Raw genomic sequence first — 24,659 nt, 5'->3', positions numbered from 1 at the left:
CTGAGTGTGATGGGAACTGGGCTAGCCACTTTCAGGTCATGTGTTTCTGAGCAAATGGCTTGACCTCTCTGAGGCTCAGCATTCACATTTATGAGAAAAAGAAGAAAGAAAGAAAAATGGTTGCAAAATTAGGTAACAATATGTATATGCAAGCACAGTGCTTGGCATGTATTAGGTGCACAAGAAATGCTCGTTATTATTCATCCACTGTTGTCACATGGTTCTAATTCATTATCTTCTCTGATCCAGGTGGCTTTCTTCCCTTTCTCACTCATTCCTGAGCCTAGTAGTGAGCCCCCCACCCCCACCCCAACTCCCACAGACTTTTCCTCAGGCAGGAAACCCGAGCCCACTGCCTGGCCTAAGACGGCTTCTAGGGCTGGGTGGTTTGTGTTATTCCTTCTCTTCTCTTTCTCTCTTTTTTCCCTGAATGCAACAAAATAAAACCAAACAAAAAGCCCAACGCCTGGCGTGGCTTGTCGGGGAGTTATGCAAGTGTGTAAAAAAATAAAATAAAATAAACACTGAGTTTTCAGCATTTGGGGCTGTTTGATTAGGCAAGGAGCGGAGCCAAGGGCCAGTGAGACATAGGGAAGGCTCAGGGCAGAGGGGAGCGGGGAGGGGCTGGAGAGGGGGTTGGAGGGGGCCCAGGACCAACTCGGAAGTGGCTGTTTGCCTCCTGCAAACTTGGCAATGCTCTGGCTAACTGAGCCCAGACGTCGGGCATTTGGGACTCAACTGCTCCACTTTCTCTGGCCATCCACCCTCCTTGTTCCCTGGCCATTTGGACACGCGAGGGCTCCTTCCACCGATGCCCCTGTCACTGTGAAAGACTCTGTGCTCTGTTCCCAGTCGTCAGGGTTGCCCCCTCCTCCCCTGAGAAGGAGATTCCACAGCCTGTCTTCATTACCACCCCCACCCCCACAGTCAGTATAGCTGTTCTGCTCTAACTCACTCCTGCTCACTACAGTTTTAGCCCATTTTCCTCTCCCCTAGCTAAAATGAAGCTGGAGAGCAGCTGGGTGCCACCCCGAGAGTGAATCTCACCTGCCTCCCTTCTTCAGGCTTAACTTCAACACCATCTGCAGGTGTCTGCATCACTTCAGGACTCATTCACACACATTTAAGGAGCCCCTACCATTGACCAGACAGCTGAAGCCTTTATTTCATTGACCCCTCCAAACAGATGACAACCCTGAGGCTCAGAGAGGTTGAGTAACTTCAGCATGGCCACACAGCTGGTAAATGATGGAGCAGGAACTTGAATCTAGGTTTTACTTCAAAGTCTCCCTCACTCTCCTACACCAGTTTCGCGTGGAAGTGTCTTCCCCGGGGTTCTAGGGAATCCCAGAGCCTCGTGTTTTCTCTGAAGTGGGAAGATGCTCTTGAAGACCTGACCCTGAGAGGAGGAGGGCGTGGCCAAGACGACAGGCCCTGTTGCGCCGGTTCCTTGTCACTTTCCAGGATCCTGATGGGGAAACTGAGGATTCCAGAGGCCCCTCGGCCCTGTTCTGCCCCCAGGATGCCTGGAACTGCAGCCCCTGATCTGGAGTGTGGAATCCCCGGGGTGCGGGGCGGGGGGTGAAGGGAGGAGCGAGGGCAGAGGGTCTGTGCCAGGGTCCAGAGCGCGCGCGCGCGGCTGCCAGCCCTGCGCCCCAGCTGCGGGCAAGGGCGTGCGGGAGGGGGCTACGAGCTCCCGGGCCTGGCGCTCCAGTCCGTTTTTTCCTGCGGATCCCGGGAAGGGGGGCCGGTTCGGGGGTGGGACGGCAAAGGGGGGGATTCCCTCCCTCGTGCGAGCGGAGGACTGGCCCCTCTCCCGGCTGGGAGCTGCAGCGAGCGGAGGCGCGACGGAGAGCACGAGCTGGGCGGAGAGCGGGGAGTGGACCGCCGAGCGGGGCACTGGGGAGAGCGAGGCCGAACCGAGCCGCCAGAGGACCGATGCGCCGGGTGGGGCGCTGGCCCCGGAGGGCGTGAGCGGCTCGTAGATTGAGCAACTTGGGGACCGGCGGGCGGAGCGCGGGAGAGCCCGGCGCCCAGGACAGTCGTGCGGCGGCGGGCGAACGGGCGCGCCCTCGCCCCTCCCGGGTCTGCTACCGCCGGGCTGGCAGCGCGGAGGTGAGTCCCCCCTGAGCTGCCCGGTGCTCCTTCCTGGCGCCCCCTTCCCCGGGATCTGGGGCGCCACGGGCTCTCCCGTCGGGGCGCAGGCGAGCTGAGTTGGGGGGCAGACGGCGAGAGGGAGAGGACTTCTGGCTGCTCTCTGGCCGGCGAGGGCGGAAGAGGGCACCACTTGGAGCCCCTCCTGCAAGTCCTGCCTCCCATCGCCCGCCCATGTCACCCCTCGAGCCAGCGGGCAGCCCCCTCCCGGTTGCTGCCTCGGGTTCCCCTCAACCCCGCAGCCCCGTCGTCTTCACGGGTAGTTCTGAGCGCCCCATGTCCGCCAGCCCTATTCGCACCACCCCCCATCCAGAGGCTTTGATTCCTGGTCTCGGCACCTCGGATTCCCTCGATCCTTCGGCCCTTGGTGACCCCACCCCAGTCCCGCAGCTCGGCCCGGGTCCGACGTGGCAGGGGCATGCGTGGCCGCCCCCTTGCACTGCGGGGTGGCGCGGCTCGGTGGCCCGCGGGGTAGGGCGCTGAGGGGCGCCTGGCGTGGCTTGGCTGGGGAGAGGTGGATTGTGCGTTTGCCCCGGGCTCCCAGGAGGGCAACGGCGGGTTCTGGGTGCGAGCAGTTGGGTGCAGGAGTTTTCTTAAGACAATGGCCTCTGGGACTGGGAGAGTACCCTGCGATTTTGAGGGGCGGTCAGGAGATTGCAGGGCCGCCTCTCCTCCCCCTGCACCTGTCGGGCCTCTCCCGGATGGTGGGGGGCCGGGGGGGGGGGCAGAATTTACACGCTTGGAGAGATGAAGGGATGAGAAGCAGCCTTCCCCGCTGCTCTCCCTTTGGGGGACGAGCTGGGGACAGCACCTGCCTGACTTAGCTCTGGGGGACACTCTCATCCCCACAGGTCCCACGGGCACGCCCTTGGTTCCTCCCCCTGCCCAGCAATTCTTCGGCCTCCACCCGCCAGCCCACTCGGCGGCCAAAACTCTCCACCCGTAGCGGGTCTCGGGGAGGGCTAATGAGAAATGATGTGGATGGTTTACATTTTTGGGCCTCTGTCCGCCCCGATGGAATACTAATTTATCCTGATAGTGTTGCAGGCAAGAAGGCGAAAGGTATTTCAGCCCTCGGTGGGGTGGTGGGGTGGTGGGACGAGTCCCCGCCCTCAGCTCCACCCCCAGCTATGTCCCCCTCCCTAGCTCGGCCTCCTCTCTCCTCCATCTCCTGCCCCAGGTCTGCCTCCGCTTGCAGCCCTTCCCACCACCTTCCGCAAGCTGCGTCATACTCCCTTCCCCAGCTCCCAGCCTCTCGCCCACCCTGCAGCTCCCCGGTCTTGAGGAGCAAACTGGCTGGTCACTGAGGGGGTTGTCACCGCAAGACCCTTAACCTCTTGGTGCCAGTAAAATGGGCAGGATTTTACTTAAATCCCCGAGGAGTAAATGAGGACCTAGCACATGGCAGGTGATGGATGTGGATCCCTCACTCCCACCCTGGCGGAGACAGAATGCCCTTCCTCACCCCCACTGACGTCTGAGACCTCCATCACTGCCAGCAGTTCCCATTGCTGGCTCTGCCTGTGCAGAGGAATGGGCCTCAAAAAAAAAATGAACTGCTTGTGCCCAAGGGGCCGGGGAAATCAGACAGAGGAACTAATAGAAATGAGGCGGACAGGCTGCTTAAAAGAAAGTTATCAGCTCCTCTCTCAGCCTGTCCGTGTGTGTGTGTGTGTGTGTGTGTGTGTGTGTGTGTGTGTGTGTGTGTCCGTGCGCGGCGCGCCCATTGTCAGTGTGTAGGGATGGGTGATGCAGGGTTCCTAGTCTGAGACCTACCCAGCTGTTGAAATCAGAGTTCACATAAAATCCTGAGTTTTCAACTTAAAAAAAAAAATCAGAAGCCAGGGCAATGTTGAGTCGTTATTTCTGCCTGTCTAGCGACAGGTGGCAGAGGCCAGTGTCCCGTGCTCCGGAGAAATTCAGATCCGGATCCTCCTCCCTACTTCCCAGCTGAGATCCTGGTTTGATGGTGATTCAGGTAGAAATAGACCATAAGATCCTCACTGGCCAGGACTGGGTGCACATGGCAAGAACTGGGCTGAAGCTAAGACCTGGGAGATTGGAGGTGGAGGTGGGATGGAGAGGGAAGGAGAGGAAGGGAGAGGGAGGGAGCTAACCTCTGCTGAGCACTGACCCTGAAGTGCCAGGATCCGTGCAAGGCAGACAGAGGGCATTCAGAGATTAACAGGAAGCCTTTTCTGCACTCCAGACCCCAGGAGTCCTGATCTCACAGGGAGGCCAAAGAAAGGCTCACAGACCCAGGGGTTAGCACCAGGTGTGTCTGGTGTGGTCTTCTCCTCCAGGATCTGTCCACTGTATCTGTCTGGGGTCCTCAGACCTCGGTTTGAAATATGCTGCATTTATACACTATCACTTTGAGTGATCACTTTGGGGCCAAGGCGATCCATGATAGAGAGAAATACAAATATGGAAACTGCATAACACGGAAACAAAACTGTTTATATTACTTCTTAGATGACGATTGGAATGTAGGCACAAAATAAAGTCTTGGTCATAGAAAACACAACAAATATTATTGTCTTCCCTCTGTGCCAGCCACCATTCTAAGCACTTTCATGTATTAACTCATTTAAGCTATAAAAAACAACAACCGTCCTAGCCAGTTTGGCTCAGTGGATAGAGTGTCAGCCTGAGGACTGAAGGGTCCCGGATTGAATTCCCATCAAGGGTACATGCCCGAGTTGCGGGCTCGATCCCCAGTAGGGGTCGGGCAGGAGGTGGCTCTCTCTCATCATTGATATTTCTATCTCTCTCTCCCTCTCCCTTCTTCTCTGAAATCAATTATATATATATATATATATATATATATATATATATATATATATATGACACGCACACACACAGACAACAGCTAATAAGTCGGAGAGCCAACATTTGAAAACAGGCAGCCTGACTCTGAAGTTTATGCCCTTGACCATCATGCTCTATGGCCAACCTCTGAGACCGTATACTTGGCACTGAAGATATCCCAGTTTGATAAACTGAAGGGGATGGAAATGTGTAGTGGGGCTGGGGAGGGTGGGAAGGCTTTAGCAGGTCGTGCAGGGAGTGCTGGAGGGGCAGGTAGGGGCTGGCAGCTGACAGGCATTGGGGGTGGCTGGCCCTAGCACCAGGTGGGATCCATCAGCCTTGTGTAAACACTTCTCACAGGCAGCTTAACCACTTGAGTGTGTCTGGCCTTCAAAGCTGGTGGGAGAGGCTGAGGAGGGAGGTGCTAAGCTCCCTGTGGGATAATGATTTATCTCCCATGCAGGTGGGCTCTCCCGGGGCCTCCCTGAGAGGCCAAGGGGGAGAGGATTGGGACAGGGACTGCCAGGGGCACCTCCACTCCAGCAATGCAGATTTCTCACTTGTAAGCCCAAACTCAGCCAACTCTCAGAGCAAGCCTGTGAAATAGGCCTATCTATCCCCATCTTATGGATGAGGAGACTGAGGTTCAGAGAGGCCGTGACGTGTCCAAAGATCTCTAACCTGTGGATGGGAGGGTGATACTCCCTGGCATCTACAAAGCTTCCTGAAGGCTCGCTGCTTCCTCCTGTCCCTGTGTGGGTGGGTGGGGGGCCAGGCGTGGGCTGGCCTCTGCTGTGTGTTGGGAGCACGTGTTCCTGTGAGTGTGCAGCGGGGTTTCATCCTCTGACTCCCAGGTTGGGCTCCAACTTCCCAGACACATTTTGTTGGGGAGGGGCCAGCTCTCCCTGCCCCCATCACCAGCCAGCAGTCCAGAGACCTGGCTCTTCCTGGGCTGGGGGATTATCCCCATTCTCTGGGTCTCTGACCAGGGCGGGCATAGCTGCCTCTTTTATCCTCTCACAAAGGCCAGGCCCGCCAGGCCTGCTGTGTCAGAGTTTCTGTGGCCCGGGGAAGCCTTACTTCCTTTCCTCTCGCCAAGCCCAGAGGGCCGTGCAGAGTCTGCCGGCTTGTCCTTGTCGGGGCCACTGTTCTAGCTCCAGGACAGGTGAAAGGCACAGGGGTGACTCAACACCAGGAAAAGAAGGTTGAGGGGTCACTCACAGAAGGACAGAGTGTCATCTTCAAGAGACATGCTGTTACTGCAGCATGAGGCCTGTAGAGTGGACCTAAAGGCTTTCCGTCAGAGCTGGCCAGTCCTGGGCAGGGGTGGGGCCAGCTGGTCCCCAGTGACCCACAAGCTTGGTTTGAGGGTCCACTGTGTTCCAGCTGCTTGAGTAGCCAGCTCTAATCCCCGGGAATTCTGCAACACAGGAAAGGGAGCAGACTTCTTCTATAGGGGTGCCCGGTGGGCAACTTATAATGTCCAAACGTTCTGAGTTCTCATAGTCTCCTTGACAGGAGACACCATGGGATGGTAGGAGGCATAAGTTGGGGGGTCCGCCCTGGCCCCTCAGAATTAATCCTTCTCTCTCCTCCTCCAACAGGTTGGGTTTTGGAGGTGTCCCTGCTGAAGCGACAAATTCTCCCAAGTGCCTTTGAGGAAAGCTCTCTGGACCTCCTTAGGGGCCGATAGAGAAGTGGACTCCCCAGCCGAAATCATGGTGGAATTGGGACACGGCCCAGGCCTGGGCCTCCTGCTGCTGACCCAGCCCCGGAGGCGTTAGCAAGAGCCCTGCGCCATCCATCACCCCAAAGACCACCCCTCCTGCCAGGGGCCTGGAGCTGGGAGGGACTATGCGGCTTGGGCTGTGTGTGGTGGCCCTCGTTCTCAGCTGGATGCATCTCACTGCTGGCAGCCGGGGGACCAAGGGGAAGAGACAGAGGCGGAGTGAGTAATGACGGGGCTGGACCAGGGCGGGCCTTGGAGCTAGGGGCATGGTCGGGGGCTACCTGGGGGACTAGAGGGCCTTCGGTGGCTTTATTCTGTGATGACCATTGCCGATTTGTACTCGTGTAGAGTACTCGATAGATTATCCCGTTTGTGGATTATCCAGTTTGTGGATTAATTTGTTGAGATGGTGCACTCTGTAGATTTTCCCCTTTGTAGACTCTGCTTTCTAGATTAACCCCTCTCTTGTGAGGATCCAGTGTGTGGATTATGCCCTCTGACATCATAACACCAGCTTTGTGTGGTATCCATGGAGATGATCCTCCGTCCCCCTGCTCCAGGGTGCCTGATTCCCTCCTCACTGACAGCTCAGGGCCCTTTCTTTTACTGGGGCCTGAAGTGTGGCCTCAATCCCTTTGGGCCAGGAGTTCTGCCCACCTGGTGGTAGGCAACAGCCTTCCCTGCCCAGATGATGGGGCAAGCACGGTGGAGCTGGGAGCTCATGAGACTGTCCACGCCTACGGTGTTGAACCCTGCCCAGGGGGAGTCTAGGAGTTGCTCTGGGGGAGGGATGGGGATGCAAGTGGGCAGGAGTCAGGCCCTACCACCCTTCCAACCAGAGCAACTTTGCTTTTCCTTACTTCCTCTAAGATTCCACATAAGATATCATTGGAAGAAAGAGTCCTCAAAACAAAATAAAACCATCATTGTACAGATGGGGAAACTGAGGCGAGGAGAGGGGAAGAGATGACAGTCCTAAGGATACACCTACTTCCTGTGAGCCCAGGCTTCTTGGAAACAGAGCTTGACAGAGTTCAAGTTGAACTTGTCCACACTGCCCTCGCTGTCCCTCACGGAGTCCCTCAGAGTCCCATTCTAGGTGCTCCCAAGAGCAGGTCCTCTAGCCTCTGCCTAATGCTTCCAGGGATGGGGGCTCTGTACCTGCGGTGGTTGTGGCTACTGCCTGTGGAGATGTGTCAGAAGTGAGGTGGAGGCCTGTGTTACAGACCTGAGGCTCCACCCCAAGGTCTGTCTTTCAGCATCCCCATCAGAGATGTCACGTACATGGGCAGGCAGCCCCTCTGAGGCCTGGCCCAGTCCCTTCTTGCTTCCCTTTTGAGGCCCAGAGACCCAGGCTGCCAGTAAAGGTCGAAAGGCAGAGGAGTGTGGTTGAGTGTCGATGGGAGCAGCCAAGGGCAGAACCCAGCCCAGGACAGAAGCTCAGAGAACTGGTGAAGCTGAAAATCCCTAGCTTAACAAACAATTAGAGACGGTTAGGTTTAATTAGCATCGAAACCTTGATTTTTCCTCCCTTCTCATCTGTCGCAGCCAGCATTTTGGACTCCACGGGCCAGATGCAGTTAGGCGGTTTAGAATACCTCCTCTGTTTCCAAGATGAGAGAAAGAGTATGAGTGGAGCCATTCACACTCGTGTGATGTGCATTAGTGATCACACTGTCCCTCACATGTGCAGAGCCACACACCCACCTAAAGCAGAGGTCAGACTTGTTGTTCTAAACTTTGTACTAAAAAAAATAAAAAAAGCACCGGCCTGGCCATCAGAAAGGGCCCAGCCCCAGCCATGACCAATCGAATACAGCAATTATGACGCTTTTGATATAGCCACATCCCACAGCCTTGGCAGCAGTCACCCAGTTTTTATTACCAAGTGGTGTGTGACAGACATCCTTGATCAGGAGATATGAGGATGGGGTAAGGTGAGGGGAAAGACTTGGGGTGCAGTGAGAGTCTAAGAGGGACATGAGCTCAGAGAGAGATGAGTGTGCATGTTGCTAGGCAGTACTGCTTTAAGAATGACCATAAAGCTACAAGTGTCGTATAGGAATATAGTGAGGCTTACATGGGATGATGTGCACATGTAGTAAATCTTTTGTGAAATAGCAAGCTCTCTGTTGACTTCAGGAGGCATGTGATTGTTACATAGACAATGTGTGGACCATTTTGCCCTAGGGTGTCCTGGGAAGTGTGTGTATGGGGGGGTGGGGGTGGAAGGGGGAGAGGAGCCAGACTATTGTGTTGGCTTCTCTGGCCTCCTGACTACATGGAAGGGCACTGGGCAGCCTTCAGGGCCGAGGCAGGCTTGCTATGAATATGAGTCTCAAACCTGTTGACTCTTTCCAGCATCCCGTGACTGTGTGTCGATAGGGCCACCAGAGAAGCCACCGATATAATTCTGATCCAAAGTCACACACAAGTTTTGAGCCCAGAAATGGCTGATTTCGGGTAAGAGTGATGACCTCCTTGCATTGAGGGTCAGAAGTCAAGCAAAGAATTCTTTTTTTAAAAAAGCTCATTTTAATCTTATTTTTTAAGATATAGTTTTATTGATTTCAGAGAGGAAGGGAGAGGGAGAGAGATAGAAACATCATGATGAGAGAGAATCATTGATCGGCTGCCTCCTGCACGCCCCACACTGGGGATCAACCCATAACCTGGGCATGTGCCCTGACCAGGAATCAAACTGTGACCTCCTGGCTCATAGGTTGATGCTCAATTCTGAGCCACATCACCTGGCCAAGCAAAGAGTCCTTTAGCTATGAGTTATGAACCCTCAAAGGGCGTCCTTTTCCTCTTCTACTTACTGAGGACACGTTTCCACATCAAGCCTCCTGTTCACTCACCCTCACTAGCACCCAGCCTCTCCTGACCACCTTTGCACCTGCATTTCCTGCCCCTCATGGAGCCCTCACTCCTTCACCATCCCTCACATTGAGTGCCCTCCCTCACTGAGACCCTTCTCCTATTGGATTCCTGGGCCCCTTTGTTCAGTTCTGTCCCCATGAAGCTCCCATTCCTTCCTTGACTCCTCCAGAAGCTGCCCCCCCTTCTGTCCTTTCTCACAGCCCCATCCTCCATCTGGAGCTTTTGTCCCCTCTTGCACTGACCATTACTAGTCCTTCTTCCCTCACTGAAGCCCATTCATTCCATGGGCCATTCCACCAACACTCAACCTATGGAGCATGGCCCTAGTCATAGAAAAGAATCCTGGAGAAGCGGGGGAGGGGGAGGACAATTTCGATCCCGTGTCTCCATGCTCCAACAGGATGAAGGTGGAGAGCTGGGAGGGCCCAGAACCAGTACCTCTGAGTTGTGTTTTTAGAGACCAGTAGACGATCTCTAGGCAAGGGGTGGGGAGTGGATGAGGGTGAGGGCATTCCAGGCAGAGGGGCCAGCGTGTGCACAGGTGTGGACTTGCGGGGAGGCAGAGACTGTGTGCTCAGGAAATGGGGTACAGATGGAGAAATGGTTTCTAAGAGCGGTTCTGGGGGAGCTCTAGGGTTTTAACTGGGGCAGCTGTGCTCACATCTATTTTATACATGGAGGGTCTTTCCTATTAAAAAGAAGGGTTGTGCTGCTAAAACGAACAGCCCAACACCTCTCAGGACAGAGCACAGACAGCTGCCTGGGGCCTAGGGAGTGTTTTAGGGGGATGATGCTCCAGAAGTGGCAGAGGTCAGATGGTGGGGAGGGGCGCTTTGTATTCTACAGGCTGAGGAGTCTGCACTTGACCTGCCTTGAGCTATGGGTAATGAGGAGCTATGGGTAATCAGGGGAACAGCAGGTCCAGCTGCTTACCCGACATAGGGGAGGTGGCTTGAGGTGGGAGGTAAACAGATTAGTTCAAAATGCCTTTGGGCCCAGGTGAGAAAAAATGAAGGTCTAAACTAAGCTCCCAGCTGAGTTAAAGAATGCTGGATCTTCCCAGGGGGCATACCCGGGGATGACCTTGGGCACCAGGAATAGATGCGTCTGCTGGGAGAGTGTGAAGCCTGAGAAGGGCTTTTGCCCACCCTCTCACTGAGGCCCCATTCCCTGTCACCACCATCCCCACCCCTACCAACTTAACCCCCTCCAACTTACTGAATCTAGTTCCTCCCAGGCTAGATACCACCCCAATGCCAAGGACATCCCTCCTCGGCGTCATGGTGAGTTCCTCTCCACCCCTCACTGACCTTCAGCCAACCCGCCCTGAGCCCCCATTCCTATCCAGTCCCTCTCCCCACACTCTATCCATCAAACACTCAGTGAGCTCCATTCATATACCTGCCTCTCTGAGCCTCTGTCTCACTCACCACATCCTCAGCCCTACATTCTGGTGGGGACCCACATCCTTTCACTGGGCTCCCATTCAAAAATGAGAGAGTCTCCGCCCTCCAAAGCTCTTTCTGATGGGGAAAAAAGACATTCTAGAAGATTTTAATGACACATGGTGATGTCTACCATGATGGCTTTAAGTATGGGGGCCGCGGGAACACAGAGAAATACTCCAACCAGACTCTGCAGGGAGGCAAGATCAGGAGAGACTGCCTGGGGAGATGACGTTAGTTCTGAGGCTAAAGCTTTTTAGGGGACGTGTAGGAGCTGAGTCCTAATTCTGCAGGCGTAGGGAGCTATTCAGGGATTTTAGGCAGGGGTGTAACACCCTCAGTTTTGGTTTTAGGAAGATGAGTAACCGGGAGAAGACAAGCTCCTTGGGGGAAAAGGTCAGTGGCCAGAAGCCATTCTTCAAGGAGGCAGGGGCACTGAGCCACCCTGGGGCAAGACCTGATTATAGGGACATGAACTTGGAGGGTTTTGGACAAGGATGAAGGAGGCGGAGAAGCAGCAGAGGAAGTGAGGAGGGCACTTTCTCCTTGCCTTCCTGGCTCAGTGAGATGGGCTTCACTGAGTGCTGGAGAGCAGAGTGAGAAGGGGGTGGGGGAGGGCAGAGCTGTGTGAGGAGGGAAGAAGGCACCACCCCTCTCTGAGCCCCACCCTGCACTGAGCCCACCCAACCTCCTTGGCCAAGCTAGAGCCCTGCAAGACTATTCCTCTACATGCCCCCCACCAACCCCCATCATAGACACAGGAGCTGGAGGGAGCCTAGCAAACTGAATCTGGCCGTGCCCTTCTGTGGTCCCTTTCCCTGCCAGCAGAATAAAGCCCCGTTTTAAAATATATATATATTTTTATTGATTTTGTACAGAGAGGAAGGGAGAGGGATAGAGAGTTAGAAACATCGATCAGCTGCCTCCTACACACCCCCTACTGGGGATGTGCCCGAAACCAAGGTACATGCCCTTGACTGGAATCGAACCTGGGACCCTTCAGTCCGCAGGCTGCTGCTCTATCCACTGAACCAAACGGGTTAGGGCAAGCCCTATTTTTTAAAAAAAAAAATATTTTTATTGATTTCAGAGAGGAAGGGAGAGGGGTAAGAGAGATAGAAACATCCATGATGAGAGAGAATCATTGATTGGCTGCCTCCTGCACACCCCCTACTGGGGGTGGAGCCTGCAACCCGGGCATGTGCCCTTGACTGGAATCAAACCTAGGACCCTTCAGTCCCAAGGTCGACGCTCTATCCACTGAGCCAAACCCGCTAGGGCTAAAGCCCTATTTTCAAATCCCTGAACATCTAGACGTTCAGCGCCTCAGAGCCTTTGCACAGGCCGCTCCTCCGCCTGGCACACCCTCTTCACCTAGCCGGCTGGGTAAGGGAGTGCCTTCTATTGCTCCTCCATTCACCACAGCGCATAGCCAGCCCTGTTTCCCACATTCCTGGGTGGGTTTTGTTGTTACACCTCCACATTCCCAGCTCCTCGCAGCTCTGGGCATGTGGTAGGTGTGCAGTAAACAAACATCTATGGGATGAATTAACTTTGGCTTTTTCCTTTGAATCATTATGCAACACCCCGAACACCCACCATCTCCTTGGTCACTCACACCTAACCCTCCCTCCCCGCACCCCCTGGCTCTCCATCCTCTCCTTGCCCATTCATTTGCCTTGCTAAGCTGAGAACACCCTTTGGTTCCTACCCCCTTGATAAACATTCCTTTCCTCATTGAACTCACCCCTGCCCATCACTAAACCCGTCTCCTCTTTGCTGAGCCCCAAAACCTCATAGAGCTCAGCTCCCTAGTCCCCTGTCCCTGACCCTGGCCTCAAGGCCAGTCTTACCACCTGAGCTCTGTATCTTGACCCTCCAATATCCTTGGGCCTTTAGCCTGCCTCTGAGTCTTCTGTCATAGTCTCACTCCCAGCTGGTCTCTCCCTTTTCTTTTTCTATGTTCTCTGACTCTCTCTGCCCCTCTCCTTGCCCCCCCCCCCACCCCTGCCCCCGCCACCTTCCCTTCCCCTCACTCTTCAGCCCACTGTGGTTTGGCTTTCATCCCTACCACTCCACCAAAACTGCTCTTCTCAAGGGCACCTCCTAATGCAAGGTCACCTCCTTAGATTTGCCTCAGAGCTCACGGCCATGGTCTCCTCCCAGCTCTGGTCCCTGTGATCTCTCCCTTTTCAACTTGGCTTCTAGCCCCACTCTCTCCCGGTCTCCTCCCACCTCTCCAATGGTTCCTCTGCCCCTCTCCCACTGCTGAACATGAGTGTGGCCCAGGCCTCAGCTTTTTCCAGCTGCACAGCTTCCACCCCGGGATGCCTTCCACTCCCGTGCCTTTAACCCCGGTGACGGCTCCCAGGATGGATCCCGAATCGCCCCCCAGCCAGCTTCTTAAAATAAGATGGCCCTGCTTCCTCACTTTCCTTTTACTCCTCAACCACTACCCTCTGCTCTCCACCCCGACCCAAGGCACCAATAGCCTATTTGTGGCTGTTCTTTACGGGACACTTCCGCAGCATGTGGTGTGCGATGCCTCCCTCCTCTTTTGAGCGTCCCCTACCTGTCTGGTTGCTCCTTATCGGCCTCTAAGCTACCCCAATTTTTCTGCCCTTCTCTTAAATGTCTTATTCCTCTTCTCACTCTCTGTACCCACTCTCCTTGCCACCTCATGTACCTCTATGCCTTTAATGACTATTTACTAGTACATGTTAAGGATTTCATGTCTCAATCTCCAGCCATAATGTTTCTTTTGACTTCCAGACCCACAGGTTCAACTGCCTAATACACACCTTCCTCTGGGTGTCCCACAGGGACCACAACCTCAACACATCTAAAACTCAACTACTCATCATTTCCCAACCGAAACCTCTCTTCCTCCTGTGGTCCCTCTCGGGGTGAAGGGCCCACAGCTAACCTGTGACTCAAGCCCAGCACCTCTAAGTCACCCTTGACTTGTGTTTTCCCCGACATCACCTAGTCTTGCTGACTCTACCACCTGAATGTCTTACACGTGTCTACTCTCTTCCATCCTCTTGGTTCAGCTCCATGTCTTTGAACCTGGGAGTCCTTTTGCCTCCAATTACGTCCTCCTTACAATCCCATTCTTCTCCACACCACAGAGAGATCTTTCTAATATGGAATCCAGACCATCTCTCCTATTTTAAAGCCCACAGTGATTCCTCACGGCCTTTAGGATAATGTCCGAACTCCTCTATACACATTTAAGACCCTTCCTCATCTGGCCCCTCCCTGCTTTCCTCTCCAGCTTCCTGTCTGACCACTCACTCCAGGTTCCAACCATGCCGAACTAATTTCAGATGCCCACGTGTGCCCAACTCGTTCTTGCCATATTCTTCATGGATCTGAAGGGAAATACACTCAGAGATTTGTTGTTGGTTGAATGGGAGGTAGACAGCAGGATTCTGAGAAGGCCTTTTGCAAATCTGTCCCTAACGAAAGTGATAAGAAAAGAGTAAGTGAATATGGGAACATAGCTATTGAGGCTTTAAATGGGACACCTGAATGGCTTCGGTTATTGAAACCAAAGCAAAAACCTAGAAGGAACATTCATTTCAACAATGAATGAAGTAAAAACCTTGAGCAACAGAGGATTTAATATATCTGAAATAGAAATGATATCTAATAACTCCAGTGATTTAATTAATTTGTAATATAGCTGAACAAAGGCCCAAAGTGGAAAAATAATCCCTAGGGTTCTCTCATGAATCAATACAACATTTGGATATTTTTGCTCTCATAATAACTAAACCAAGAACAGTACTAATTTTTAAATCTATCGATTAATGAAATAACATTGTCTCTATACAAAAAAACCTAAAAATCAGCCTAGTCACACTTTCAGTTTCCACGTCCCCTGGTAATGTCCTACCGCTGGCCTCATGAACTCTGCAACCTCTGCCTAGAACACATACTCTCTGTGAAGCCTTGTTCAAGTAATTTAGCTTCTCCGTTTTCTCATCTGTAAAAATGAGGATTTAAAAGAAAATAGCTGTAACTACTTTATGGCTTGCAAGGACTAAATGAGTCAATACTTGTCAAGCCTGAGAGCAGCGCCTGCCACAGAATTCGTTTCGACATTTACTAGCTGCCATTATGGTGATTTTGTTGTTATTGTTATTGTTGTATTTTTTATTCTCCTCTTCCTTTCTGCTCACCTTCTTAAGTCTCACTCCTTCTCCTGTTGTGAAATCAAGGATCAGGCAGGGAGCAGGTGTTCCTCCCAGCAGCCCTCCCGAGTGGGCATCCACAGCTTCCTTTTCCAGGGGTGGGAAAGGGAGGCTCACAAGATGCAGTGCTTCACCCTGGGTCACAGGCTGGGGATTGGCTCCAGGTCCGGCCCACTCTGCAGCCTGAGTTCTGCCTTCTGCACAATCTCCTGCCATCTCTGTTCTCATTCCCCAGCTCTCTGTCTGCAGCCTGTATATACAGCTTCTCCATGCCTGGCTCCTCCTAAGTGAGTCATACCTACTCGCCTTCCTTCTCAACTTGCTTCTCTTCCTATGAGTCTCTTTTAGTGGCTGGGCCCACCATTCACCCATACCTTAGGCCTGAATACTGGGCCTCATTCTAGACTCCTCCTCCTCCTCCTCCTATTGGTCCCCAGGGCCTACTGATTGTATTCCCTAAGCATTTCTGAACCAAACTTTGTTTTAAGACTCATCTGTCTCACCTGGATGACCTGGTCAGCTTCTTTCCAAATGGTCCTTCAGTCTCTGGTCTCCTCCCAGGCTGCCAAAGGACCTGTCCACCATGTCAATCAGAGCAGGTCTTGCTCCTGCTTAAAACTGGCCAATGGCTCGCTGCTGTCTAATTAGTTCTGAGAAAGGTCCCAAGAAAAACTCTGCAAAACAGGGTTCTGTGGCCAAAATGTTTGGGACATGCAGCTCTCTCTGTCCTCATCTTGGAATGGCACTTGGCTCAGGAGCATCACAGAGGGTGCAAGAAGCCCGACAGTAGAGAAACTTGTTTAGTCCTAGCTGGTTTGGCTCAGTGACTAGAGCAGTGGTTCTCAACCTTCCTCATGCCGCGACCCTTTAATACAGTTCCTCATGTTGTGGTGACCCCAACCATAAACTTATTTTCGTTGCTACTTCATAACGGTAATTTTGCTACTGTCATGAATCGTAATGTAAATATCTGATACGCAGGATGTATTTTCATTGTTACAAATTGAACATAATTAAAGCATAGTGATTAATCACAAAAACAATATGTAATTATATATGTGTTTTCCGATGGTCTTAAGTGACCCCTGTGAAAGGGTTGTTCGACCCCCAAAGGGGTCGCGACCGACAGGTTGAGAACCGCTGGACTAGGGCGTTGGCCTGCACACTGAACGGTCCCAGGTTTGATTCCAGTCAAGGGTACATGCCCGGGTTGCGGGTTCAATCCCCAATTGGGGACGTGCAGGAGGCAGCTGATCAGTGATTCTGTCTCATCATTGATGTTTCTATCGCTCAATCCCTTTCCCTTCCTCTCTGAAATCAATAAAATATATTTTAAAAATAATAATAAAGAGAAGTGATATTTAAAAAAAAAGAAAAAGAGTCTTGTTTAGAGTGTTGGACCCAGTGGTTCTCAGTCTTACCTGCTGCAGTGGCCCCCTGTGATCAGCGTGGGGCACATGCCCCACAAGGGGGCAATTTGACTTTTAAGGGGGGGAATTCAAGAATGAGTTATTAACAGTGATTTTTTTTGCATTTCTTATGGTTCTAGGGGCCTCATATACAGTATATAAGCATATATTGTGACATATTTATGCGTTTCAGTTCTCTATTATATGTTTTGAAACTTTATTTGCTACTTTTTCATATCACTTCATGTATTTATTATTATTTTTAACAATTTCTTCCTCAGTACTTCAACTGTCCTTTCATTCTTTTCTTTTTCATGGGCGCCATGTTCTTTGAAAGCTTGTTGAGATGAAGTTAATGGCCTTTTAGGCTTCCTCCATGTAAATAGGAGTTCACTTTTTGAATAATAAGAATTATATGTCACGGGGCGAGGGGCATCAGGACTTTAGAGATGCTCAGGTGGGGCATGGCCAAAAAAGATTGGGAACCACTGATTTAGGGAACTCATGTTCCAAGGAATACTCTTTGGGAAACACTGTCGGGAAGGATCAAGTGCAAGTTCCTTAGCATGATTTAAAAGTCCCTTTAAGGTAGGACTCCTTATCTTTCACCACTCCCCTTCCCCATCCCTCCTGCGCCCAAATTACCTGCTATTCCTCTTGGGTTGTTTTATACCTCTGTATTCCTGTTCCTAGAAGGCCCTGCCTCTGCTTCCTAACGGACAAATGCACTCATTCTTCAAGAGTTGGCCCAAATGGCACCTCCTATGCAACTCCTTCTCGCTCTTCTTTTGGGTCCACTATTGCTTGGTCTGGTGGCTGACAGCATTTGCCTGTTTGCGGTCTGTCTGTGCCACTGAAAGATCAGGGCACAATGGCTAGGCGTCTTTGCCTCCACATCCCCAGCCCTCACACTGCATTTGGCACCTGGGAGGGGCTCAGTAAGTATTGGTTGAACAAGTGGATGAGGAAACAAGATCAAAGGTATGCGGGGCTGGAGATCACACTACCTCAAAGGATGGTTCTAAGCCAGGATTGCTCAACCTCAACACCACTGACAGTTTGAACCAGATAATTTGTGTGGGGGCTGCCTCGTGCACTGCGGGCTGTTTACTGGCATCTATGGCCTCCCTTAGAGGCCAGTAGTAACCCCCATCTCCAGTGTAACAATAAAAAATGTCTCTAGCCTGGCTGGTGTGGCTCAGAGGTTGAGCATCAACCCATGAACCAAGAGGCCCCTGGTTTGATTCTCTGGTAGGTCACATGCCCGGGTTGTGGGCTCAATCCCCAGTACAGGGCATGCAGGAGGCAGCCAATCGATGTTTGGCTCCCGTCCATGTTTCTATCTCTCTATCCCTCTCCCTTCCTCTCTCTCTAAAATCAATAAAAACATATTTTTGGGGGAAGTGAGGGGAAAGTCTCTAGACATTGCCAAATATCCCCTGGGGAGCACTATTGCCTCTGGTTGAAACTACTGTTCTAGACATAGATTATTCTAGTTGTCTTCTTGTCTCTGGGCAGGTAATGTTTTTCTCAGATAGTTTAGCCCATTATCCTTCTTGTCCTTAAAAATTTCTCAAGGATAAGAAGGCTCCTTCCTCTGGAGAGGGTAGGGGTAAGTTCCAGGCAGGGTGAAGCTTCGGTTGCTTCTCTTGGGGATGGTGAAGCGAGCCTGGCGGGTGAGCTTGTGTTGTGCCTGGAGCTAGGGAGGCATTTAGAATGGATGGGAGCTCTTGCTCCAGGAGCCTGTGCTTGTTCCCTTGAGAGAGGACCCTGGCGAGGTTCAGAAAGCAGTCTTGCAGAGAGCTGCCAGCCTGGCCTGTGCTTTCTGAGAAACACACTCTTTCTGTAGGAGAGAAGTCCAGTCCACTCACTTCCCATCCTCGTGGGAGCCTGGGAAGGATTGCGCTCTCGCCTACAGCCACCTTCTCACCCTTGTTCCACCTTTGCAGTCAGTGCCGAGGGGAGCCAGGCCTGCGCCAAAGGCTGTGAGCTCTGCTCTGAGGTCAACGGCTGCCTCAAGTGCTCACCCAAGCTGTTCATCCTGCTGGAGAGGAACGACATCCGCCAGGTGGGCGTCTGCTTGCCGTCCTGCCCGCCTGGATACTTCGATGCCCGCAACCCCGACATGAACAAGTGCATCAGTGAGTGTGGGCAGGGCTGGAGAAGGGCACAGAGACGCCGGACACTGGGGAGGGTACTCTGACCAGCAAGAGGAGGAGGGGGGACTGAGATGAGGGGAGATGAGGCTTCTGATTCAAGTATCTGGTTACTGGTCAGACATCTCCCCCGATATCCCTTCCACATTTCTAACTCAGTGCGTCTGTATCAGAACTGCATCTCCTCCCTCCAAACCTGCACCCACCTGGAGTCCCACAGGCCACTCTGTGTCCCAATCCATCACCCAAGCCATAGACCTGAGAGCCAACCTCTCATTGGGCTATTCCCGATCCATCCAATAACTGAATCATGCGTGCTCCATATCTGTGTGTGTGTGTGTGTGTGTGTGTGTGTGTGTGTGTGTGTGTGTTGATTTTAGAGAGAGAGGATGGGAGAGGGAGAAATAGAAACATCAGTGCATCAACGTCGATTGGCTGCCTCCTGCATACCCCCTGCTGGGGATTGAGCCTGCAACCCAGGCATGTGCCTTGACCAGGAATCGAACCAGAGACCTCTTGATACATGGGATGATGCTCAATCGCTGAGCTGGGCTCCATCTCCTTTCTGTCCTCACTGCCATTGTCTAACCCAGGCCCACGTCATCTCTCTCCTGGACTATTACAATAGCCTGTTGATCTGCCCTCCAATTCTCATGTGGTTCCCTTCCACCCGCCTCCACAGCCAGAAAGATGCCTCTGAGACACACAGCCTATTCCATCACACTTCTGCTTAAAAACCACCACTGGCTCTACTGACTGCAGAGAAATTCAAGCCCCGGTCAGCCTGCTTCCCCCTCCTCCTCCCCTGGTCTCCTCACTCTTCAACTTTCTCCCACACCAGCCACAGTTCCCAGGCACCTGCTGTCCCCCCTGCATCCATCCCAGCTGTGACATGCTGGGGGTACGCCGTGAACACACTCCAGTGAACAAAACCAGTGCCCCTCCCGTGTGTTCAGTGCCTTGGAGCTTAGGATGCATTTCTGGATCTCATATCAGTTGAGTCCGCGACACCCCCTGGAGGGAGACAGGATCTAGGTGACGCTACCTTTTTATAGCTGATAACAGCGAGGCTGGAAGGGACACGAATGACCCCAGATCAGCCTGCTGGGGTTGTCCTCTCAGCTCTGCTTCTAATTCATTGTGTGACTTTGGGCGTGTCGTAACCTCTCCAAGATCTCATATTTTAAATGGGAGTACTCGCTTTTACCTCTGGGTTGTTGTGGGAGGCATATGTAAAGCCCTTCAAGTCTGGCATTCAATACATGGTAGCTGTTATTGTTCTTACTCTGTTCACCTGCAGCCAAACCCAGGCATCAGAGCGAGAGAGACGGAGGGAGGGAGGGAAGCTGAGATAAAGCCACAGAGGCTAGGAGGCACAGAGGAGGGCGCGGTGGGTGTGGGGAGCTTGTGAGGTTGGAGGTAGGACCCTCGGGCTGCCCTCTGGGTCCTCAGGGTGTTTGGGGTGGGGAGTTCCTGGCTGTGCCAGCTCCTGGGAAACTGGCAGCCCAGGCTCCAGGTGCCAGAGACGGGGAGGAAGTTAGCCCTGCCCACAATCTGGGAAGGGAGAGATTGTGAAAGACCCTGCCTGCTCCTTCAGCCCTGAACCCACCCTCCCCCCTCGTCCCCAGAGGAGGGAGAGCTGGCAGGAGGGGATGGGGAGGGACCCAGGAGTCCAACCAAGGCGGTTCCTGGAACTCGCCTTGTGGAGGGAGAGGAATTTGCCCTGGGATGGCTTCCCTCCTCCAAACCCATTCTTTCTGCCCCAGGCAGGAGGAGATCCAGGGTTTGGGTCTGTGGATGCCCAGCAGTGGGGGAAGAGGAGACCACACAGCCACGGTCAAGGGGTCACTGTATCCCTCAGTCCAGCTCTGACAAGGTGGCCCTTTGGGGTTCCATGAGATGCTGGGATCCTCCTCTCTCACCCCCACTAATCCCCGGGGATCCTGCCCCCCTCCTCTGAAACTGGCTCTCTTGGACCTTACCTTGGGTTCCAGGGCCTGGAATTGAGTTTGGGTTGGGATTAGCTGACCCTGATGAGTCCCAGCCAGCCCAGAGAGTGAGCACTTTGGCCCTTTCTCCCCAACCCTGTCCTGCTCTCAGTGTGGGTGGGCCGGCACGGTGGGTGTTGGGATGGGGATGAGGGGAGGCTGAGCCAGAGGCCTCACTCTGGTCCTCTCCTCAGAATGCAAGATTGAGCACTGCGAGGCCTGTTTCAGCCACAACTTCTGCACCAAGTGTAAGGAGAGCCTGTACCTGCACAAGGGCCGCTGCTACCCCGCCTGCCCCGAGGGCTCCGCAGCTGCCAACGGCACCATGGAGTGCAGCAGTCCTGGTACGCACGTGGGCACTGCGGGCAGAGGGTCCAGGACCTCCGGAGGAGGGCGGGCCAGGGAGAGTGTGGCTGGGGCACTGCCCAGAGAAAGCTCACCCCACGGCCACCCTCTGGGGTTTCTCTCGGGACTCTCCTGCCCTCTGGGCCGAGCCCCAGGTAGAGAGCAGGTGGGAAAGCTCCCCTGGGGTATTCTGTGACCCTCCTCTTCTCTCTCTCCTCTCCCTTCCTGCCAGCACAATGTGAAATGAGCGAGTGGTCCCCGTGGGGGCCGTGCGCCAAGAGGAAGAAGCTCTGTGGTTTCCGGAGGGGCTCTGAGGAGCGGACGCGAAGGGTGCTCCATGCGCCTGGGGGCGACCATGCCATCTGCTCCGACACCAAAGAGACCCGGAGGTGCACAGTGCGGAGGACACCCTGTCCTGAGGGTGAGCTGCAGCCTCCGCCTCCCCGGAGTCGGGGGCCAGGCCCAACCGCAGAGATGGGACCACCTCTGCTCCCTGCCTGTTGCCCAGGAGTGGGTCTCAGGCCAGGCCAAATGGGGCAGCCCCAACTCAAGAGCCCATGCCGTGCAAACGGGTGCCAGGCCTGGCCGAGACCCAGAACTCTGTGTAGTGGGAGCTGGAAACTTCCGTGTAGAGGTCCTTTCAGTGTCTCCATTTCTCCTGAGCCAGCAGATGTGGGCACTGGGAGGGCCCTGCGAGGTCAGATAGAGCATGGAAGGGGCTGTGGTGATTCAAAACATTTTTTTTAACATGTTTTTATTGATTTCAGAGAGAGAAAGGGAGAGTGAGTGAGAGACAGAAACATCAATGATAAGAGAGTCATTGAGCGGCCGCTCCTGCACGCCCCACACTGTGGATTGAGTCCACAACCCGGGCATGTGCCCTGGCCGGGAATCGAACCTTGACCTCCTGGTTCATAGGTCGACCCTCAATCACTGAGCCACACCAGCCTGGGGATAGTGGTGGAGGGGGCTAGTGATTAGATCAAGGTCACTGAGCCTGCAGTTGGCAATGATGTGGTGGCTGACCCCAGAGGAGGTGGGGCCATCCTGCAGGTCCTAAAAGCTGCACTGAACCTCTTGGCCCATTGGGACCCAAGGCCTGAGGAAGGCATGAGGAGGAGGAGGAGGGTGTGCGGTTTGTCCAGGGGTGGAGGATGAAAAGGCTCTTGGGACCCCTCTCAGTGCCCATGTCCCAGGGTCCTCTGAAGTGGCTGATGGTCAGAGGAGGCCTTCAGGGCGCCTGACTGCCTAAAGGTAGCGATCCCAGCCTCCCCCCGGCCGCCCCTGCCCAGCTTCCTCACCACTCCCCTCCTGGGGCCCATGGCCATGCCTGGGGCTTCCCTGTGGCAAGATGTCCTGTGTTGAGTCTTCCTGCTGTTGGGTTGCAGGGCAGAAGAGGAGGAAGGGAGGCCAGGGCCGGAGGGAAAAGGCCAACAGGAACCCGAGCAGGAAGGAGAGCAAGGAGGCAGGCACCGGCTCTCGGAGACGCAAGGGCCAGCAGCAGCAGCAGCAGCAGCAGCAGCAGCAGCAAGGGACAGTTGGGCCACTCACATCCGCAGGGCCCACCTAGGGACCCTCCTCAGCCTCGAGGCCCGTGCAGAAAGAGGGACGGAAGCTTTACTGAACTGGAGCCCTGGAGGGCAACATGGACACACACTCTGCACACGTCCATGGAAACACACACACACAGCGACCCCAATGTCCAAACATGGAATCAACAAACATGCAAACGTGTGTGTGCACACATGCATGCACACACACACACACACACACACACATACACACATACACACTTGAGGCGACCGGAAGACACTTCTATACCTTGGACATCATGAAATGAACAGGGCAGGGAGGTGGACGGGTCATCTCTGCCAGGAAGAGGCCCCGGCAACACACACTTGGTTTACGATGCTCCCTGTGGACGCGGCGGAGAGAACATTTCCCGACATCCAGGCTCAGCCTTTGTCGAGGGGAGCCTTCGGGAGGAGCCGGAGCACGAGGACTGTTCTGCATTTCCAGCGGTGTGACCTGATCGTTGTTACCCATCCACGATCCACATCAGGGCTGCCCGGACTCTGAAAACTGCTTAAAGGTTTATTTCCAATTAAAAACAAAAGCTAAATGACCACAGTGGCCCCAGGCACCACATTCTTTTGCAGGGTACAGGTTTTGGGGGGGCACGTATGGGAGCAGGAAGAGTCAGGGCTGAATTTTAAGAGACCACTGCTGGCCCCCTGGACAGAGCAGGAAGAAAACTTTGGGGATGCTCACGGCGGAGCCAGCTTTTCTATCCTTGTTTCCCAGAGTGTGGTCTGTGGGCCAGCATTGACGGCATCACTGGGCAGCTTGTTAGAGATGAGAATCTCGGGTCCCGTCCCAGACCCAATGAGCCAGTGTGTGCATTTTAACGAGGCTCCAGGTGACTGGCGTGCACAGTCAAGTTTGAGAAACTCTAATTACCTGTAAGGATGCAGGACGCTGGTCAGCCATAGAGGAGGACTTTCTGTCTGGGAGAGGTGCCAGCTCTATTCCGAGGGGTCATAGTGGAACTCGTAGGCCAGGGGTGCTCAGGCTCTCTGAGATGGTTGGGGACCGTGGACCCAGAGGAAGAACAGCGGGTGGAAGACATCTTGTGGTATTTGGAAGTGTCCACTGGTGGCCACTCATGCACCAGGCTCCGGACTAAGTGTTCGCTTTCAGGAGGGGAACCAGACATGGCCCTTGCTCTTATGGAGCCTAGAGGTTGGTGGGGTTGACAGAGGTGAACCTAGTAATTATTCAAATAAATGTATCATTACAATGGGGCGGAGTTAAGGGGAGGCAACCACGGGCACATACACATAGCTATGAAAGTGAATAAATATAGAAGACTTGATCTCAGGGGAGCTTTTCAGAGGAGGTGATATTTGAGCCAAGCTCAGGACAAGTAGAAGGCGTTAAGACGAAGAGAAGACATGGCATTCTAGACCAGTGCCATCCAATAGAAATATAATATGAATCAATTATGTAATTTACATTTTTCTAGTAGCCACATTTAAAGAATAAGAAGAAACAGGCGAGATTAATTTTGATTATATCTTTTATTCAACAAAATATATGCAAAGTATCTTTTTAAAATGGACTCAATACAAAAAAACTATTAATGAGATCTTTCACATTTTTTTTTCAAACTGAGTCTTTGACACGGATTTTTTACACTGAATTTTCTCCAGAAATAGCTTACCTAGATTTAGATTTCATAAAAATTAAAATTGAAAAGTGAATTCACATACTCAGGTTGTTTCAAGAATAGTTGTTTGCCAATATTTAATGTTTTTTCAATTTAATTCATTCAGTTTTTCATTTGCACAAGCCATGCTTCGAGTGCTCACCAGACACATGTAGCTAGTGGTTTCTGTATTGGACAGCAGAGTTCTATAAAGAGGGCACAGCACATGCAAATGTCCTGCAGTAAAATGGAGCTTGGTGTTCAAGGAACTAAAAGAAGGCCAATATAGCTAGAAGGCCTAGAGGGCAAGTGAAGTGAGGTCATCTCAGAAA

The 24,659-nt window shown here is 53.1% G+C and overlaps 1 protein-coding gene across 1 annotated transcript; it reads left to right on the top strand.

Annotated features, from left to right (window-relative positions):
- The first annotated feature begins 1,828 nt into the window (after positions 1-1,828).
- On the top strand, positions 1,829-23,236 carry RSPO1 (R-spondin 1). Its single transcript, XM_036352935.1, has 6 exons — positions 1,829-2,115; positions 6,570-6,913; positions 18,580-18,771; positions 20,969-21,118; positions 21,352-21,540; positions 22,508-23,236. The coding sequence occupies exons 2-6, from the start codon at positions 6,820-6,822 to the stop codon at positions 22,687-22,689; spliced, it is 807 nt and encodes a 268-aa protein (XP_036208828.1). The 5' UTR covers positions 1,829-2,115; positions 6,570-6,819; the 3' UTR covers positions 22,690-23,236.
- Positions 23,237-24,659: the final 1,423 nt, after the last annotated feature.

The sequence above is a fragment of the Myotis myotis genome, unplaced genomic scaffold (genome assembly GCF_014108235.1).
Source record: "Myotis myotis isolate mMyoMyo1 unplaced genomic scaffold, mMyoMyo1.p scaffold_m19_p_2, whole genome shotgun sequence".
Lineage (NCBI taxonomy): Eukaryota > Metazoa > Chordata > Mammalia > Chiroptera > Vespertilionidae > Myotis > Myotis myotis.
The sequence above is the reverse complement of the archived record's forward strand: the minus strand, read 5'-3'. Positions and strand labels throughout refer to the sequence as shown.